General features: G+C 42.8%; 1 protein-coding gene across 1 annotated transcript in view; it reads left to right on the forward strand.

Moving 5' to 3' along the window:
• Positions 1 to 1,182: 1,182 nt before the first annotated feature.
• The window catches only part of PDE1C (phosphodiesterase 1C), a 495,776-nt gene continuing 475,440 nt past the window's right edge, over positions 1,183 to 21,518 (forward strand). The window contains exon 1 of the mRNA XM_032872082.1: positions 1,183 to 1,267. Within this exon, the coding sequence (XP_032727973.1) occupies positions 1,183 to 1,267 (85 nt within the window). The remainder of the gene's footprint in view (positions 1,268 to 21,518) is intronic.

Consider the following 21,518-nt stretch of genomic DNA (forward strand, 5'->3'; position numbering starts at 1 on the left):
ATTGTGTCAAATCCCATCACAGCAAATGAAGTTAAATTAATTGTAGTCTCCCAATAGTTTGAGCATAGCACTGTCATTCTACATGTGACACTGGGTGGACTCCACCGAGGGACTGGGCTCTGGTCTATTCACATGAGCTCCCTAGTCCCTGACATAGAACAGTGCAACTCTAAATCCTCAGTAACTGTTAGCTGGTCATTTCAGGTACTGGAAGGGCCAGTGATCGGTGTCAGAAAGTGATACTATGTCTAACCGCTGCAACTTTCTATCTGTAGGACCTTAATCAAGCCAAGCCTCTCTGAGGCTCAGTTTCCTCATCTGTAACAAGAGGGTTAGCTGTAGAACTGGTAAAATCTCTTACCTCCCTAAAGACCAGGAGTTAATTATTTGGCAAAGCCATACTGGAGAGAGCTGGGACGTGCCCTGAGGAATGGGCTAGAACACGGTTGTAAATCGAATACGTTCGAGCCTCTGTGTGAAAGCACGTGGCCACAAATATGGGTTGCTTTGATAATCATCTCTAGTGAGGGACCGCTGAGCAGTAATCTCCTGGGGCTCCCGGCTAGTTGAGGGGACATCTGCTGGGAGGAAGTGGGCGTGGCGATTTTCCTGACTTCCTTGTTTGGAGTAAACTTTGGCAGCATCTGACCGGCTTAGATGTTTGCTTTTCCATCTGTTGATGTGCTTTTTGGGAGCTCTGCTGCCTGCCAGAGAAAACGTCTAGAAGGAGCACGACGCCAGATCGGAGCCATTCCCTTGAGTCCCCAAACCCCACCAGCCCCCAGAGACGGGAAGGCGAAGTCGAGAGAGAAAACAGGGGAGCGCGCTGGCTTCGGCGCTCACAGAGAGTAGGGTGGAAAAGACAGGGATTTCCGCACCCGCTCAGCCCCCGTCCCCACGCTGGGGCGCGCGTCGCCTCCCTTTCCTAGCGCTCCACGCGCCCTATCTGGAACTTGGCACCGGGGATGGGGCAGTGGCGCCGCGCGCTGATCGCGCGGTGCGTCTAAAGCCTCGGCGGACTTGCAGCCACAGCGCCCGCTCCCGACGCTTCGGGCGGCAGGCGGCGGGGCTGCGGGGACCGTGCGCAGCGCGGCCGGGGGAGGGGACATCGCCGAGCGCGGGGCGCGGGCGCGGGGTTGCGCGCTGCGCGGCGGGGAAGCCCGGGACGCCGCCGGCCGAGCCATGACGGACGCCAGCAACAGGAAAGAGGGCTTCAAAAAATGCCGGAGCGCTACTTTCAGCATCGATGGCTACAGCTTCACCATCGGTGAGAACTTTGTACCCTCTGTCCGACTCCTGGCTCCTTTCCCCTGGCTGCGAGGGTCCTTCCTAAGCGGGGGCGGGAGGTGGTCAGGGGTCCGGCGGGGCCCCGGGGCTCTCGCGAGGGGAGCCTCGGGGAGCGGTGACAGGGCCAGGGAGCCGCGTGAGTGGGGGGTCGCCGCGCCCGGGGCTGTCCCCGCGGCTGTCCCCGCGGTGCCGCTCCCACCGCTCTGAGCCGGCAGCCTGCTGGAGCTGGTTTTCAGGGTTACCCCTTTCTGAACTGCTCCATTTCCTTGCTGCGACTTTAGCAACGTAAATCAGAGAGGAGAGATAGAGACAGGGATGGAGGCAGAGAAATGGAGAGATGGATCTAGAAATACTAAAAGAGGGAAGTCAGAGAGTGACAGAAAGACGTGGACACCATAGAAACTGAGACAGAGATACACAGAGACATTATGGAAACACCTAGATATCAGGTCAGAAACAGAGACAGAGACTAATAGAATGACAGAGAGGTGGGGATAGTGACAGAAACAAGAGATGCAGAAGCTGAAAGAGACAGACGCATAGAGATAAGAGTCAGAGACAGACTGAAGGACGGTTTTTACAAAAGTTTAAAGGAGGAGAAAGGGGCACAGGGAAAGGCAGGTGAGGGAAGTAAGGATGTATGTAAGAAGGCAGGGAGAGGGAGAGGGAAGAGGGGAAGAGAGAACCAGTCAGACAGGCACGGAATCCAGGCAGGGAGGGATGGATCATGTTACTGAAATGTTTGAGCAAAAGGGGTTCCCTGTCCTCTGGACTCGCTGTGGCTCTCTTTTCTTCGCTTCTGAAACCTGTTACCAAGAGGAGTGCTAGGGGGGCTATTAGAGGTAGCAGGATTAGCAGGCTGACCCTCTTGACGCTGAATTTCAAGAGAACAGTTCTGGATGCTTTCACTACTGGTCCCATGCTGTGCACTGTTTTGAAAGAACTGGCCAGAGATTGGCCCCTCATCTTCCCAGGAGGTGAACAAAACCAGGGAGGCTTCCTTTCTGGAATGTCAGAATTTGGAGAAACAGGGCAAAGCCAGGTGCCAAGGAGCTACTCCAGCATTTCTACTTCTGGGTATGCTCTGGTCACTGTGGCTTTAAATCTGAACTTAACCCCAAAACCTTTGAAAATGAGGTGGTATGTTAATTTGCTTTTTGGTGGGCTGCCCCTGCTTGCCATTGCAGCCGGAAATTGCCAGGGGCAAGAAGGTACCAATGGAGAGGAGATCATTTTTGGAATACTTTGTTCCTTTTAATGAAGTGGCCCAAGATTTCTGGGCCATGGACTGAACACGTTCCTTTCAGAATTAACTCTGAACTCCTTAGCCTGCTTCCCAGGGCTCCCCATTCTGGCTTGAGCTAGGGTTTCCTGCCTCAACTGTCACTTCAAACGTGTATCTTCCCCACACTCATCATTACTTGCCTTTACCCAGATTCCAGCCCTCAGAGCCCTTGCTCTGTTCAGCCAGGAATGCCATTTCCCTAACTCGGCTTTGAGAAATCTCATCTATCCTGTCTCTCACTGGCCACCTCCTGTGCTGTCCTTCTCCATCAGAAAGAAGTTGCCCCTCTGCACTCCCTTGGCCTCATTGTACTTTGTGAGAGCTCACACACTGTCCTGAGTTACTTAATTAGGTGCCTATGAAACTATGTCTAATTTATCTTTCACCCTCTAATGGTGATGGTGACTGCTTGGGAGTTTTTGTGAAAACGAATTTAACCTTGCCAAGGTCAAAGGGATTCATTAACAGGCAATTGTCATGTTAATGTTAGTTTTCTTGAATCTGGTAAGAAACCTTCTAAAAGTGATTTTTAAAGCTTTACTTGGTAGTTCCCTCTGAGATCTTCTAAAACGTGTGGCTTCTAAAACTCAGGTTTCTAGTGTGGTCCTTCTCCTCCTAACCCCTTTTGTCCTTTTGGTCCGGTCTTCAGAAGGAGAAATGATTTGGCACATTGGTATGGCCTGCAAGTTATAAGGGACCTCAAAAGTGAGCAGGTCACTTCCTGGTGAGAGAGCTGCCAACTTATTTCAGATCTTTGGACATTTATTCAGTTATTCCTTTCCATCTGTCCTCCTTCCCTCCTTCTTTCGAAAAGTGCTTACTGAATTTTACTATATTAAAAGATACAATTTAGTACAACACCTAGCACATGGTGCTCCTTCAATAAGTGGCAATTGTCATTCAAGGCCCTAAGTTAATATCTTGGGGGTAGTTGATGAAGATAAAAAGACTTAGAACCTGGTATTCAAGGAATTCGTACTCTTGAGGTGATGTGATCTGTCCATATATGACTTTTTACTAAGTAGAAACTTGTATGTGACTTTAGAGATATTTTAGAACTTTTAGGCCAGTATAGACATTTGAGAAAACACAGATCATCAAAAAGGAAGAAGAAAATCACTTGGGATTTTATCAGCAAATGCTAAAGATTATTAATGTATTTTTATATACTCCCAGTACTTTTTGTTGTATATACTTTTTAAAACAAAATGCAATGATAATATTTGGTAATCTATTTAACATCTTATTAGCTTTGCTTCATGTTATATGTAAAGCATTTGTTTAATCAATCTCCTATTGTTGGTTATTTAATGTCTTTTGATTTTTTTTCATTTTTCATAATAATGAAAAAGGACTAAATCTTAGAGAACATCCATAAGTACTTTTGAGAATACATTTCTAGAAGTATAATTGCTTGGTCCAAGACTATGTATATTTTTAGGGATTTAAAAAAATACATTTATTGCTCAACTAATCTCTGGAAATACCTACTTACACTCCTACCAGCAGTTTATCAAGCTGCTCATAGACTCTCATGAGTACCAGACACTTATAATTTCAAAAGAAGTTGCTGGTTTGAGAGTTGGACAGGAGTATCTCAATTCCATGTTATTTCACTTCTTTTGTAAAATTGTATTTTTATTTCCTTTGTCTATATGTTTTTCTTCTGAGTTATTTATCATTCATTTTAATTTGCAGATACTTTTAATTTATAGTGTATAATACATGTTAATTATACATATAATTAATATATTAATGATAGATAATATGTAAGTAATGATATAACATACAATTACTGTATATCAATCAATCACATAATTATATAATTAATATATATTAGTAATATACATTATACACGCACATGTCATTTTTTCTTTTAAGTTGGCTGGGCATGGAGCCCAAGATGGGGCTTGAACTCATGACCCTGAGATCAAGACCTGAGCTGAGATCAAGAGTCAGACACATAACTGACTAGTCATCCAGGTGCCCCAATGCATACATATGTGTCTCTGTGTGTGTATATATATACACCTATATACATATCCAGGTGATCCTTGAACAACATAGTTTTGAACTGCACTAGTCCACTTATACATGGATTTTTTCCCAATAAATACAGTTCAGTACTGTAAAATATATTTTCTCTTCCTTATGATTTTTCTGATAACATCTTCTTTTCTCTAGCTTACTTTATTGTTAAGACTATATTATGTTGTATATATAACATACAAAATGTAAGTTAATCAACTGTTTATCCTATCAGTAACGCTTTCAGTCAACAGTAGGCTATTACTAGTTAAGTTTTTAGGAAATCCAAGTTATATGTGGATTTTCAGTTGTGTGGTACATTGATACCTCTAACCTCCACATATTCAAGGGCCTTTCTCCCCACTTCCTCTCTTTATGTGTGTGTGTGTGTGTGTGTGTGTGTGTGTATGTATATATATACACACATAACTTGTGAGTGCCATATCATGTATATTACAAATATTTTTTTCAGGTAGGAGGACTCATATTCCTGCAACATCAGTATGTGGCAGTTAAGACTTGCTTTGAAACATACAGATATCTTGTAGTCCACACTCATGGTTGCCAGTGTTAGGGAGAAAAAATTTTTCTCTACCATTTAAGATTCTTCTAGCCGAACTAAGAATCAAACTGACATGAGACAGATGAACAGAAGAAAATAAAATTTAATTATGTACATACTGGGAATCCATACAGACATGAGATTCCAAAGACAGTCAGACAAAATGAGGTATATATGTCATCCTGAACTGAGGAGAAGGATGTAGGGTCTGAAACTTCAAAGGGAAGGAAAGCAATTCACAAGAAGATGGGAAAGAGTAAATGTTTTCCAAACAGATGTTTGCTGGGCCATTCAGAAACAATGGGGCATGGAGAGGAATTTTAATAAACAGACTTTGCTAAGTTCCTCTCTGTCTATCATCCCTAGTTCATAAAATACTGTAGTTATCTCTGGCTCTCTTCCTGGAGCAGGTCCTCTAAATTCTTTTATGTAGGGGGAAGGTCAAAGTTTCTTTCTAAGTCTTTTGGGCCTTGATTGTTTTCAGCTCAAAATAATCTGCATGCAAAAGTAGCTCATTTTGGGGGTGATCTGCCTTGGCCCCTACACCAACTAGTCACTTGGTTTCTGCAGGGTGGAGTAAGTAGACAGCCCCTCTCTCACCATGTGAGAGAAGATTCTTAATGAGATCTTGGTGCCTCCCAGATTGTTTCTTTTCAAAAGTGTCTGACATTGTCTTTGGGAACCACCTCCTGTTCTAGTCTAAATTAATAAATGCAGAATTTCTAGGTCAAGGGACTTTACTAAAAGAATTCATGTTATGGTACTGGCAACTCAAAAGATTCTTACTAGGGGAAGCTGATGAGGACAGTGGAGGTCTTAGGAGTTCTGTAGGAGGGGAAATGTGACCCACCCTGTGATAAGGTCAAGAATAAAATTTGGGGCACCTGGGTGGCTCAGTGGGTTGGGCCTCTGCCTTTGGCTCGGGTCATGGTCTCAGTGTCCTGGGGTCGAGTCCCGCATCAGGCTCTTGGCTTGGCGGAGAGCCTGCTTCCCTCTCTCTCTCTGCCTGCCTTTCTGCCTACTTGTGATTTCTCTCTCTGTGTGTCAAGTAAATGAATAAAATCTTAAAAAAAAAAAAAAAGAATAAAATTTGGAGGGCTACTGACAAAACTCTCTGTTGAATGGACATTTCTGCTCTAAGGGGAGGCATTGACTTCTGGTTCAGACTGGCAGGGAGAAGGCTTCAGCTGTGGTTCTCCATGGGGGTGATATACCCTAGGGGGTGTTTGGAATAATATGGTGCGCTTTTGGTAGTTGCATGGAGGGCGGCTGTGGACAAGCTCTAGAGACAGTGAGCAGAGTGCAGAGGAGTTCAATGTTTTACAGAGTGAGGTACAGCTCTTCACAATGGGGAATTTTCCTAAACACCAACAACACCCCCATGGAGAAAAACTATGAGAATTCCCTCTGATATGGAAGCCTGGGGCTCTTAAACAAGCCTTTTCCCTGGCTTTGGGACCTCTGGGACATTAATGGTCAAGGCGGCAGTGAGAACAGGTGCTGCCATATATCAAGCGTAGCTGTGCGGTTTGGACCAGGCTCTGATCTAGGTGCTTTACTCAGCTCATTTGATCACTTTTTGTAATTCTGGAAGTTATCTGTTATGACCCCATTTTAGGAGAAGAAACCCCTGAGAGACTCTGAGAGGGATAATTTGCTGGAAGTCACAAGCTAGGAAGTAGCGCAGTTGGGTTCAAACCACATCTGCTGTGACCCCTCAGCCCAGGGTTTGCCCCACACCATGCTGCCTCCCACAGTGGACTTTATTTCTGCCTACACCTTGGAACCAGCCTGTCATCCTGATGAAGAGAGACCAGGGAATTTGCCATGTCTGCTGGACCAGCCCAGGCTGGGGCAAAACCAGCAAGTATTGGAGCATTGTCACAGGTGGGGCAGGGCTGCTTCTGGGGGGAATATCAGGTTGAAGAAACAGGTGTTGTTAATCTGCTTCCCACCAGGGTTCCTCTTCAGCCTCATCATTCTGCATGTCATGATGCAAATGTTCTTATGTCCTCTTTATATAATTTTCTCAGGTCATGAAATCAGATGTGCAATCAACTGGTCTTGGAAATAAGACTATAAAGTTAAACATGTGCTATACCAGAAAGCCCCAACTGTCATCCGGCATTCGTGCTTTGAAAGTTCCATCCCTAGGAAACCACTGAATTTTCAACTGTAGCAAGTGATTATAATGATTAGTATTAATTCAAGCTGTATGTTGAAGTTCAAGCTTATTTGACTCTGGTGAGGTACTTGTGAACTAGCATTTGAGTATGGAACAAATGGGAGGAGTACAGTATTCGTGTTTTCCAGAAGAACTCTCCTGGTCTTTTGGGGCTTGGATATCTATTTGGGTTTTATTAAGGACATGCACAGAGTTTTACATTTCCCATGAGGCTGCCTAAAATATAAGCACACAGCCTTCCCCACAAAGTGAGGTATGTCTGCAAAAAACAAAAGCACTTTTTTTTTTTTTTTTTTAATGCTACCTGAGTGGGCCTCACTTAGTCTCTTTTGGTACTCCTTACCACTTACTCTACAGATGAGAAAATGGGGCTCCAGGAGGGCCCTCACTTCCTTTCTCCCCTCAGTGATGACCTCTAGGGTGTTGTAAGAAAATGGGTGAAGCCATGGGCTGGAAGGATGTGAAGTTGGTGGGGTATATGGCAAAGAAGCTGCTTCCTTCAAAAATGAATCTGGTGGTGTGGAAAATTCTAGGCCTGTACTGAAGCGGTGTTGCTAACAGAGGGATGTGCTTCCTGTAGCAACTGCCGCTGGCTCCCTTGCCCCTATGTTTCTCTCTGTAGGGTTGTCCCAGAGGAGGAAACATAAGGGGCCCCTAGACAGCAGAGGCCCAGGGGGCTGGGAATGAGGGTTCCTGTTCTGCCTTGGATTGTCGGAGCTGGGAGCCCATGCTAAGTGGAAAAGGTCTGCTGGTGGATGCTCCTATCACAGGGCTTCTTGGGTGGGCAGGGGTCTGTGGGAAACGAGCCAGGGTGACTTGGCTGTATGCCCTGGGGACGGGGCCCACTCTCCAGCCAAGGCGTAGAGGCCCCTGTCCTCCCTTGGTGCATATGGCTCAGGATTTTGTCAGTCCAGTGTGGTCTCTGGGGTCTCTTGGCTGAGTGTCCTGTCTCTTTCCATCTGCCTGCTGTCTGTCTGGGTGGAGGCAAGACTTTTGGGTATTGCCTGCTTGGCTGGGGGTGACAGTAGGAAGCAAAGAATTGAATAAGGATCCAAGGCAAAATACTCTACAGCCACTTCCCAGTACCCATGGCCCTAATTCCCTCCTCTTCCCATCTCTGAGAAGGCTGGAGCAGAGTGAGGGGAAGGGGTATGTGGAATGAGGGGTCATGCTGCCTGGGCCTTGCCATCTCTGTTCTGCCACCCATCTCCCGGACCCACTGTGCCTCTAGGGCAAATCATTCTCTGAGCCTCCGCTTCCTCGTATGTGAAATGCGGAGTGTGAGTCTTAGATATGGAGCTGTAGTGAGGATCAGGTGAAGTTATGTGAGAAAAAATTGCTTTAACTCTAAAATGCCATTCAAATGCTTCTTATTATTAAGGAAGACTTCATACTGGTTAAAATTTGTGCACCCCTCTTCCCAGCATTTATACTGCAACAAAGGGCAGCTGTATCTCTGGCTTGAAGAATGAGGCTCTTATGATGGGGTTCTGATTATCCGCTAGCAATAGGAGTACACAGTTTTAGGGATGGGTGTCAGTGGGGAGGTTGCATTTGTAGTGAGAAACCCTGGGCTTTGGGAGTCGTGCAAAGACTTATTGTCCTGGCCACGCAAGTTAGTTAGCTTCTCTGAGCCTCAGTTTCCTTCTTAGAACAAATGAGGTAGTACCACCTTCCTTGTGGGTAAACCATAGCATGGAGAGTGAGGTGCCATGCATAGTGCCTGCCTGTCACACTGTGTGTCTTTGCTTAGTGTCCCTTCCCTTTATCTGAAATCAGGCTGTGCCTAGAGCTGGCTGTGGCCGGGAGTGGATGCAGGTTGGTGGTATATGATCCTGAGGGTTGGTGGGTACCGTGTGGCAGGCTCAGTGGTGGGTCTGTCTGTGCTGGTGTGGGAATGAACACTAGGAAGAACAACCGTGCTGATCCCCAGCATAGGAACAAGAGCAAAGTGTGCACTGGGCACTCCTCTGCCATATCATGGACTGATGCCCCTCCCTGGGCCATACAGTGTACCTGGAATGTCTACCCAGCTTCCACGCATCTGGCAGAATCCACCTGGGCCATGGGGTAATTGGAGTAGTTCCAGAATTGTAGGAATGACCTTCTGAGCCAGGCCTGTGGATCTGTCCTGGGACATAGAAGAAAAAGGGGAGCAGGATGGTTAAATTGGACTTATTTGAGTGCAGAATATGACAAGCTCTGGAGTTAGACACTGGGTTTCATATTCTGAACCCCATCTTCCTTTTGTTGCAATCTTAGAGAGGTGACAACACATGGCTAAAGTTCGGTGTTGTAAGCTATAAGTAGACACGATAAATAGTATCTACCTTGCTGGGTTGGGATGTCAAATGAGATAAAATGCAAGTAGAGTTCCTAGGTGTTGTCTTAGTCCATTTGGGTTGCTGTAACAGAAAACTGCAGACCTGGTGGCTTCAACAACATGACTTCGTACAGTTCTGGAGGCTGGGAAGGTAACAGTGGATTTGGTGTCTGTTGAGGGCCTACTTCTCGCTGTGTCCTCATATGACAGAAGGGTCAAGGGACTTCTCTGGGTCTCTTTAAAAGGGTGCTAATCCTATTTCTGAGGGCTCCACCCTCATGACCTAATTAATTCCCAAAGGCCCCACTTTCTAACACTATCACATTGGGGATTAGTGTTCAACATATGAATTTTGGGGAGACACAAACACTCAGTCTATAGCACTATTATTATTGGAAGTTAATAAATATTTGCCAAATATAGCATGAACTAGACACTGTGGAAGAGCGGGAGAACCATGGGGGGAAAATGCCCAATTCCGGACTCAGAATTGAGAGCTGAGGTGAGTTTCTTACTACCTTGCTCTTTCATCCTGTGTGAGTCACTTAACACGGGCATCCGTTTGTCCATCTGTAAATGAACTGGTTGAGTAAGGCAATCTCTGTGGTTCCTGCCACTCGAGAAGGAGGTGAACCTTGAGTCCTAAGGTCCACCATAACTTACCCAGAGTGGGAAGGTGCAGGGGAATGGCTAAATGAGGTTTACTAGATTTCTGGTGAAAGATGCTTTGCAGAGTTCAGAACAAAGCAGGATAAATTGGATGTAAGACTAGTAGAGAGTTGGGTGCCTGGGTGGCTAAGTGGGTTAAGTCTCTGCCTTCAGCTCCGGTCATGATGCCAGGGGCCTGTTGTCGAGGCCCACATTGGGCTCTCTGCTCAGTAGGGAGCCTGCTTACCCCTCTCTCTTTACCTGCCTCTCTGCCTACTTGTTATCTCTCTCTCTGTGTCAAATAAATAAACAGGAAAAATCTTAAAAAAAAAAAAAAAGACTAGTAGAGAGTTAAAATTATTTTTGGAGTTAAGTAGCCTAGGTTGTGTGTGTATAATTTTGTGTGGTAATTCTGATTCACAGTGAGTCTGATGACCACTGAGGGAATCAAAGGCAAGAGACTGTCTATGCCTGGGCCTTCCAGCCATTCCACTTTTATGATATAAATCCTCGTGGGAAATGGGGCAAATGAGTGGAGATTTCCAAGTGTATGTTTATCAGTAGGGTTGGGTTTATTCTGATGGTATAGGAAGCCTTCATGGCTTCAATTCATGTTCCTAGATTTGTTTATTATGAACCATAAATGTGATAATAGATTTGTAGTTATGGGAGCATCTATCATGGGTTCTGCTTAATAAATGCTTGCTGGATTTGAGAGGCTCTTAACGGAGGTTAAGAGCATGGATTCTGGAACTTGACTACCTTGGTTTGAATTTTGGCTTCATAGTTTATTAGCTGTGTGATCTTGGACAAGTTACTTACCCTTTCTCAATGTGCTGCTCTGTTAAATGGATATAATTACATTACCTGTCTCCTGGGGTGTTAGAGGATTAAATGAGTTAATGTACATCAAGAACTTCAAACAGTACCTGGTACATAGTAAGTTCTGTATAAATGGTTGTTATAATATTGTTTTTGTGTTATTATTATATTCATGATACATATCCATAATGATGATATATTTCTATAATAATATTATCATGAAGATAATACTAATAACCAACTCTAAGTCCGGTTTCATCAAACACTTGTATATAGTGTTCTTTGAAAAGCTGTAATTATGACCTCGATCTTCTGCTTTCTGATATTCAAATTTGGCATATCCTGCCAAAAGGCATTCATTCACTTTTGTGTCCTTGGGCATTGGTGTCCTGATGCAGTACAGTTATTTTCAATGAATCCATGGTGGACCTACAAATTCTCCCATCTTTTCAACCAGTATCATATTTTAGGATTTAGTGTGTCACTTGTGATGGCTTTGCACGTGAGTCCCTAATTTCTAGGCCCTTTTTAGATGGTTAACTCTCCCAGGCCAGGATGGTAGGTGGAAAGGAGCGTGATGCAGGAGACTTGGGCTCTAGGCCCAGTGCTGACCTGTTCTGTCCCTGTGACTGTGGGAAAGATCACGAATCTCTTTGAACCTCGGGTTCTTCATTTGTAAATGGGGTTGGCAATTCCTTCTTTGTCGCATTGGGAGAATTCAATAGGATGAAGAATGTAAGAACCTAGCTCACTCTAGGTGCCCAATAATTGGTAGCTATTGGTTATGATGATGGAGAGGCCCTGCAATCAGGGAGCGGGCAAGGCTCCCAGGCCCACAGCTGCTTCCCTGGATGGTGCTCACCAGTCCGCTCCCTGGCTGCCTCCCACAGACCCCCACCAGCCACTTATGTTGAATGCTGGCAGGGCTGCAAGTCTGTCTTTGTTTTAGTATAGGGTTTCTGACCAGGCTGGTATCTGAGACTCCTGACTTACCCCAGCCGAGTGCTGGGTAATTGATGCCAGCTGCTCTGGGGAGAGCTGGTTGGCACTTCCTGTGCTGTTTGGCAGGCAGGCTCTGGAGTGTGTGGTGGGAGCTTGGCCTGAGAACCAGGCCTCCCCCAAGGAGCCCTGGGGAAGTGGGTTTTGGAAGTAAAGTTGTTGGAAGTTGGTTTTTACTTATGGACTTAAGAGTTTCTTCTCTTAACTCTTTCCTTTTTTTTTTTTTTTTAAATAGTCTTCATGCCAAATGTGGGGCTTAGTCTCAGGACCCTGAGATCAAGAGTCACATGCTCTACTGACTGAGCCAGCCAGGCACCCCTCTAAACTCTTTCCTATGCATACTTTCCCTTCCATCTCCCCTCCCTTAGTTCAGACCCTTCCCTTCACTCACTGAGTCTATTGGGATATTTCCAATTGGCCTCCCCTTCACACTCTTCTCAAAACAGCAGCTAAATCTTCTTTTGGAACATACAAGTGATCTCTTTGTCCTCCAGTTTAAAACTGCCCAGTAGCAAATTTCTGGGGAAGATGGCAGATCCTGTCCCATGGATACAACTAGAAAACACCCACATCAGTGTAAATAACCCAGAAAAAGACCCAAAGATGGACAGAACAGATTCCATAGCTAAATGAAGAGAAGCCACCTCATCAAAGTGGGTAGGAAAGGCAGAGATGTATTTGGGAGCTAAATGGACCCACAGGGACTGTCTACAGGAGGGAGAGATACTGCAGACTGAAAGAGAGGAGGGAAACCAAGCCTCACATCAGGCACCCCAGATATGGGGAACTTGCATGGGGTAGAGGAATCGCCACAATATTTGGTTTTGAAAACCAGAGGAGCCAAATTTCATGAATTCTTACAATCAGCAGGGCTTAACATTTGGAACTTTAAAAAATCAGTGGACTTAATTTTGGGAGAGCTGGATGGTGGTTAGGAAACGGGATCCCTGCCCTTAAAGAGACAGCACAACAGTCCTGGAGATACAGCATAGAAGGAGCAGTTTGGAAAACATCTGGTGTATACAGGTGGGAGATTTGTTTACTTACTCAGAGCATGTGTTGGAGGGACAGGAATCATTCAGAGACTCCTCCAGGAACTGAAGAGCTGGTCGGCACCATTTGACTCCCCTGCCCCCAGCCTAGACACACACAGACACCTGCAGGAACTAGTGTGATGCCAGTACTCACTGCCTAACTTGCTAACACTGCTTGCTCTGCCCCTGTGTGCTTTTTTTGGACAACGCCTCTGGACCTTTCTAGCACCATGCACTTTGCCCCCATGCTCTCCTGAGAACTCGCTCCCTCCAGCCTTGTGGTAGAAGTTTTTTTAAAGTAGCTCCAGTTCTCCTCTCACAAGAGACCTGTGCAAACCTTGCTAACACTGCACATTCTGCCCCCATGTTCTCCTGTAGTCCCTCCAAATTCCCCCTCTAATACGCTCTTGGCTAGAGCCTATCCAAAGTGGTACCCTAAGTCTGGCAGTGTGCAAGCAGCTCTAATGGGGGCCAGCACTGCTTTAAAGTGTCTCCTGCCGTGGGGAGATAACTACACACACAAGTCCAACTGCAGCCCCATCCGTGGGCTGGGGGCAGACATTTGGTCTGACTACAAGCACTGCCCCCAAAATGAAGGCTTCTCAAGAGACAACACAGGGAAAATGCCTTGTAGTTCAGTGCTACCGCATCTCTGGCCTGGTCTGACTCAGGTCAAGCCCAAGTGGCCCCACGCTGGCCCAGTAACAGCTCAGAGACCAAACCCTGCCTAGATCAGGCAAAGAGAGACATTGCACTCAACTGGACTGAAGGCAAATGCAACTCAGCCAGAACAGTGGGGTGCACACAACACACATAGGAGACATCCCTGAAGCACCAGGTTTGGGTGAACAGGGGACATTGCTTTGCAGGGCACTACAGGACCTCTTCTTCATAAGGCCACCACAGTAAAAGCAGAAGAGGTAGCTGACTTTTCTAACACAGGAACAGACACAGAGATTTAGACAAAATGGAAGACAGAGGAATAGGTCCCAAATGAAAGAACAGGACAAAATCACAGCAAGAGAGTAAATGGAAGAGAGATCAGTAACATACCTGACAGAGAATTTAAAGCAATGGTCATAAATATATTCACTGGACTTGAGAAGCATGGAGGACCTCAATGAGACCTTCAACAAAGAGACTGAAGACGTAAAAAGGAACCAATTAGAGATGAAGAACTCAATAACTGAAATTAAAATACACTAGATGGAATAAATAGAGTAGAGGAAGCAAAAGAATGGATTAGCAACCTGGAGGATGGAGTAATGGAAAAAAAAGGAGTGAGAAAAAAATAATAAAAAATGAAAATAGACTTAGGGAACTCAGTGACATTATCAAACATGATAAGATTTGGATTATAGGGATCGTAGAAGGAAAGAAAGAGAAAGATGCAGAAAATGTATTTGAGTAAATAATAGCTGAAAATCATCTGAATCTGGGGAAAGAAACAGAAATCTAGATTCAGGAGGCACAGAGAACCGCCAAAAACATCAACCCGAAGAGGTCCATATCAATACACATAGTAATTAAAATGGCAAAAAGTAGTGATAAGGAGAGAATTTTAAAAGCAGCAAGAGAAAAGAAAACAGTTACATACAAGGGAAACCTGATAAGGTGATCAGTGGATTTTCCAGCCATAACACTGCACACCAGAAGGGAGTGGCATGATATATCCAAAATGCTGAAAGAAAAATCTTGCAGCCAAGAATATTCTATCCAGCAAGATTATCATTCAGAATAGTAGGAGAGATAAAGAGTTTCCCAGACAAAGAAAAGTTAAAGAAATTCATGACCACCAAACCAATCCTAAAAGAAATGTCAAAGGGGACTTTTTGAGTGGAAGGAAAGACCATGAAAAGGAATAAGAAAATAGGAAGCATGAAAGCAGTAAAATTAAGTATATCTATAAATATCAGTCGAGGGATTCACAAAATAAAAGGATGTAAAGTAGGGGCACCTGGGTGGCTCAGTCATTAAGCATCTATCTTCAGCTCAGGTGATGATCCCAGAGTCCTGGGATCAAGCCCCACATCAGGCTCCCTGCTGAGTGGGAAGCCTGCTTCTCCCTCTCCCACTACCCTGCGTGTGTTTCCTCGCTGTGTCTCTCTATCAAATAAATAAGTAAAATCTTAAAAAAAATGATGTAAAATATAATACCACATATCTAAAACTGGGGAGAGGAAGAAAAAGAGTAAAGAATGGGTTCAAACTTAGGTGACCATCAATTTAATATAGATTGCTATATGCATAAGATGTTATATATAAATTGAATGGTAACCACGAATCAAAACCCAGTAATACATAGGCAAAAAATAAAGGGAAGGGAATCTGAGTGTATCACAAAAGAAAGTCAGCAAACCACAGCAGGGAAGAACAAGAGAAGAAAGGAACGGAGAACTACAAAACAACCATAAAACCGGTAATAAAATGGCAGTAAATACATACCTATCAGTAATTACTTTGAATGTAAATGGATTAAATGCTCCAACCAAAAGACATAAAATGAGAGAATGGATAAAATAGCAAGACCCAATTATATGCTGCCTACAAGAGACTCATTTCAGTCCTAAATATGTAGTTTGAAAGTGAAGGGATAGAAAAGCATTTATCATGCAAATGGAAGTGACAGAAAACCGGGATATCAATATTTAGACAAAATAGACTTTATTTATTTATTTTTTAAAAAAGATTATTTATTTATTTGTCAAAAAGAGAGAGCACAAGCAGGGGGAAAGGCAGGCAGAGGGAGAAGCAGGCTCCCTGCTGAGCAAGGAGCTCAATGTGAGACTCAATCCTAGGACCCTGGGATCATGACCTGAGCCAAAGGCAAATGTTTAACCAACTGAGCCACCCAGGCATCCCGACAAAATTGACTTTAAGATAGACCGTAATGAGACAAAGAAGGATAACTATATAAGAATAAGGGAAACAATCCAATGAGGAGATAAAACAATTGTAAATATTTATGCACTCAACATGGGGGCACATTTAAAAAGATCAAAGTCATTCCTTGTATCTTTTCTGACCACAACAATATGAAATTAGTAATCAACCATAAGAAAAAATCTGGAAAGAACACAAATACATGAAGGTTAGATAACACACTCCTAAACAATGAATGGGTCAACCAAGAAATCAATGAGGAAATAAGAAAAATAAAGAAATACATGAAGACAAATGAAAATGAAAATATAGTAGTCCAAAACCTTTGAGATGCAACAAAAGCTGTTCTAAGGGGGAACTTCATAGTGATACAGACCTCCCTCAAGAAGCATGAAAAATTTCAAATAGATACTCTGACTGTACACCTAAATGAGCTAGAGAAAGAAGAACACACAAAACCCCAAACCATCAAAAGGAAGGAAATGATAAAGATCAGAGCAGAAATGAATGAAATAGAAACTAAAAAAACCAGCAGAACAGATCAGTGAAACCAAGAGCTGTTTCTTTGAAAAGATCAATAAAATTGATAAGCCTTTAACTCACCTCATAAAAAAGAGAGAGAGAACTCAAATAAACAAAGTCAGAACTAAAAGAGAAATAACAACCGACACCACAGAAATACAAAAGATAAGACAATATTATGAAAAATTATATTCCAACAAGCTGGACAACTTAGAAGAAATGGATAAATTCCTAGAAATATATAATTTCTCAAAACTGGGTCAGGAAGAAATAGAAATTTGAGAAGACTGATTACCAGTGATGAAATGGAGTCAGTAATCAAAAAAGCTCCCAACAAACAAAAGTCCAGGATGAGATGACTTCAGAGGTGAATTCTACCAACATTTAAAGAAGAGTTAATACCTATTCTTTTCAAACTATTCTAAAAAATAGAAGAGGAGGAAAGCTTCTGAATACATACTATGAGGCCAGCATTATCCTGATATCAAAACGAGAAAAAGGGGCACCTGGGTGGTTCAGTGGCTTAAAGCCTCTGCCTTCGGCTTGGGTCATGATCCCAGGGTCCTGGGATCGAGCCATGCATCGGGCTCTCTGCTTGGCAGGGAGCCTGCTTCCTTCTCTCTCTCTCTCTCTGCCTGCCTCTCTGCCTACTTGTGATCTCTATCTATCAAATAAATAAATAAAATCTTTAAAAAAATGAGAAAAAGACACTACAAAAAAGGGGAATTATAGGCCGACATATCTGATGAACATAGACGTAGAAACTTACAATAAAATACTGGCAACCTGTATCCAACAATATATTTAAAAAATCATTCACCATGATCAAGTGAGATTTATTCCCAAGATGCAAGAGTGGTTCAATATTTGCAAATCAATCAACATGATACATCCACATCAACAAGAGAAAGAATAAAAACATATGATCATTTCAATAGATGCAGAAAAAACATTTGATTAGGTACAACATCCATTCAAGATCCATTCAAGATAAAAAACTCTCAACAAAGTAGGTCTGGAGGGAATATACCTCAACGTTATAAAGGCCATATGTGAAAAACCCGCAGCTAACAGCATACTCAAAGTGGAAAAACTGAGAGCTTTTCCACTAAGATCAGGACAATTCAAGGATGTCCATTCTCACCACTTTCATTCAACTTAGTACTAGAAGTCCTAACCACAGCAATGAGACAAGAGAAAGAAATAAAAGGCATCCAGACTAGTAAAGAAGAAGTAAAACTGTCACTATTTGCAGATGACATGACATTGGATATAGAAAATCCTAAAGACCCCATCAACATACTGATAGAACTGACAAATAGATTCAGTAAGGTAGCAGGATACACAATCAATATGTAGAAATCCATTGCATTTTTATGCACTAATAATGAAGAAGCCAAAAGAGAAATTAAGAAAATAATCCCATTTACAATTGCACCAAAAATAATAAAATGCCTTGGAATAAATGTAACCAAGGAGGTAAAAGACCTATACTCTGAAAACTATAAAACAATGATGAAAGAAACTGAAGACAGCACCAACAAATGGAAAGTTATTCCATGCTCATGGATTAGAAGAACAAATATTGTTAAAATGCCCATACAAAAACAATCTACAGATTTAATGCAATTCCTATCAAAATACTAACATCATTTTTTCACAAATCCTGAACAAATAATTCTAAAATTTATATGAAATCACCAAAGACCCTGGGTAGCCAAAGCAGTCTTGAAAAAGAAGAACAAAACTGGAGGCATCACAATCTCAGATTTCAAAATATACTACAAAGCTGTAGTAATCAAAATAGTATGGTACTGGCACAAAAATAGACACATAGATAAATAGAATAGAATAGAGTGCCCAGAAATAAACCCATGCATGTATGGTCAATTAGTCTTTGACAAAGGAGGCAAGAATATACTATGGGAAAAAGACAGTCTCTTTAACAAATGGTGTTGGGAAAACTGGACAGCTACATGCAGAAGAATACTGGACTACTTTCTTAACCATACACAAAAATTGGCTCAAAATGGGCTAAGGACCTAAATGTGAGACCTGAAACCATAAAAATCCTAGAAGAGAGCACAAACAATACTTTCTCCGACATCAGCTGTAGCAGCATTTTTCTAGACAGGTCTTCTGAGGCAGGGGAAACAATAGCAAAAAAACTACTGTGACTACATCAAAATAAAAAAGCTTCTCCACTACAGAGGAAATGTTAACAAAACAAAAAGACGATCTACTGATGGGAGAAGATATTTGCAAATGACATATCAAAAAAAGGTTAATAACCAAAATATAAAAAGAATGTATACAACTCAACACCAAAAAACCCAAACCCAAATAACCCAATTAAAAATGGGCAGAAGACATGAATAGGCATTTCTCCAAAGAAGACATATAGATGGCCAACAGACACATGAAAAGATGTTCAGTGTCACTAACCATCAGGGAAATGCAAGTCAAAACCATAATGATCTATCACCTTACACCTATCAGAATGTCTAAAATCAAACCCCACAAGAAACAACAAGTGTTGGTGAGGATGTAGAGAGAAAGAAACCCTTGTACATTGTTGGTGGGAATGCAAACTGGTATAGCCACTGTGGAAAATAGTCTGGAAGTTCCTCAGAATATTAAAAATAGAATTGCCATATGATCCAGTAATTCCACTGCTGGCTATTTACCCAAAGGATACTAAGACACTAATGCAAAAAGATACATACACCCAGGTGTTTTTTTTTTTCTTCAGCATTATTTGCAATAGCCGAATTATGGAAGCAGCCTAAGTGTCTACTGGTAGGTGAATGGATAAAGAAGATGGGAGATATATATAATGGAATATTACTCAGCCATTAAAAGGAATGGAATCTTGCAATTTCAACAGCATGGATGGATCTAGAGAGTATAATGCTAAGTGAAACAGTCCAGTCAGAGAAAGACAAATACCGTATGATTTCACTTATATGTGAAATTTAAGATACAAAACAAATGAACAAGGAAAAAAGGAGGCAAACAAACAAACAAAAAAACCAGACGCTTAACTATAGAGGACAAACTGATGGTTACCAGGCAGGAAGTGGGTGAGGGATGGGTGAAATAGGTGAAGGGGATTAAAAGTACAATTATCATGATGAGCCGTGAGTAAGGTACAGATTTGTTGGAGTTTTATATTTAAATGGGATCATACATGTTTTCTGTTACTTGCTTTTTAAAACATAGTTGTTGGGCACCTGGGTGGCTTAGTTGGTTAAGCCTCTGCCTTTGGCTCAGGTTGTGATCCTGGGGTCCTGGGATCAAGTCCCACATTGGTGGGGGGTGGGTCCCTGCTCAGCGGGGAGTCAGCTTCTCCTTCTGCTCCTCCCCTCAACCCTCACACTTGTGCTCTCTCTTTCTCAAAAATAAATAAAATCTAAAAAAACCCCAAAAAACACACCCCCAAACCTAATTGTGTATATGGACATTTAAAACCATTCTGCTTATTCTCTAACTTAGTACCTAGGTCCTCTTTCATGCTTATCTCAGTTTTCCTAATGCCCCCACTTTGTGATACCCCCAAGCCAGGTGAAACTTACCTGAGCATTTCACAGCATGGCCTGTTTGGACAGTGATGTCTGACCAGTTTTCTCTCTCTCTCTCAATCTCTCTCTCTCACACACACACACACACACACACACACACACACAAATACTCCACATACACTGATTCTCTCTCTCTCTCTCTCTAATTGAGCATTTGTGGTTTGCTAGGTACTATTCTAAGGGCTTTACAAGTACCTGCTCATTTAATTCCCTATTTTCTGATGAGGCAGGGAAACAAAGGCTCTTTCCTGGGAAGTAGAGAAACTAGGACGAGTCTGGGGTTTCTGAAGCTGCGGTGGTTATGTGTGAACCTGACTATACATGGGCAATGTCAGAGGAAGGGCTCTTCCTGTTCCTGTGGCGCATACCTTAGGTAAAAATTCAAAGCAGTTTGGGACATCTACCATTTCCTCTTCTCCCAAAGAGAGGGTTTATGACCTTGTAGGCTGGTAGACTGATACTAAAAAATAACATCCCTGGGCCAAGTGTTATCTGAGGGATTTATGAAGAATGAGGCTAACACAGGTAGGAAGGTCTCACTGCCTGCAGGAGTCAGCAAAGGCTTGGACTCAGTTTTTTTCAGTCTTGTCTTATCTTCCCCGCCCCCCGTCTTGTCTTATCTTTTTTCCCCCTTCCCTTCATTCAGTTTTATTGAGGTGCAATTTACATACCATAAAATTCACCCATGTTGAAAGTACAATTCATGATTTTTAGTAAATTTATGGAGTTGTGCAATAATCACTATGTATAACTACTCTACTGTTTTATTTTGAATAGTGTTCATTATATTGATATATACATTTGTGTATCCATTCGCCGGTTGATGGACACAGGTTATTTCTGTTTTTTTGTCTATTACAAATAATGTTGCTCTAAACATTCATGTACAGGTGTTTGTGTGAATATAGGTTTTCATTCTCTTGTGTGTGTTCCTAGGAGTGGAATTGCTAGATTGTATGGTAAATTAATGTTTAACTTTCAAGAAACTGCCAGACTGCTTTCCAAAGTGGCTGTACCATTTGACAATCCTACCAGCAATATATGAATCCTTGAGTAGAGTTTTAAAGAAGTAGGAATTAGCTAGATCTGTGTTTTTCAAATACTGCAGGCGTAGGCCTGACTGCAGAAGAACCAAAGGAGGACTTTGTTAAAGATTTCTGTTACCAGGAATTGGAGATCCTGATTTCTAGTTATGCAGTGGAGCCCAGGCATGCACATTTTAGAAAGCTTTCTAAGTAACTCTGATGTGCAGCTTTGTTTGGGAATCACTGGATTGGATGAAGTTAAGGATGGGATGGGCATGGGAGAATTTTGGGACATTCTAGGCAGAGAAAATGGCATGCAAAAATCCAGCATAAT

Source organism: Lontra canadensis, unplaced genomic scaffold, assembly GCF_010015895.1.
Source record: "Lontra canadensis isolate GAN:19392208 unplaced genomic scaffold, GSC_riverotter_1.0 scaffold2, whole genome shotgun sequence".
Lineage (NCBI taxonomy): Eukaryota > Metazoa > Chordata > Mammalia > Carnivora > Mustelidae > Lontra > Lontra canadensis.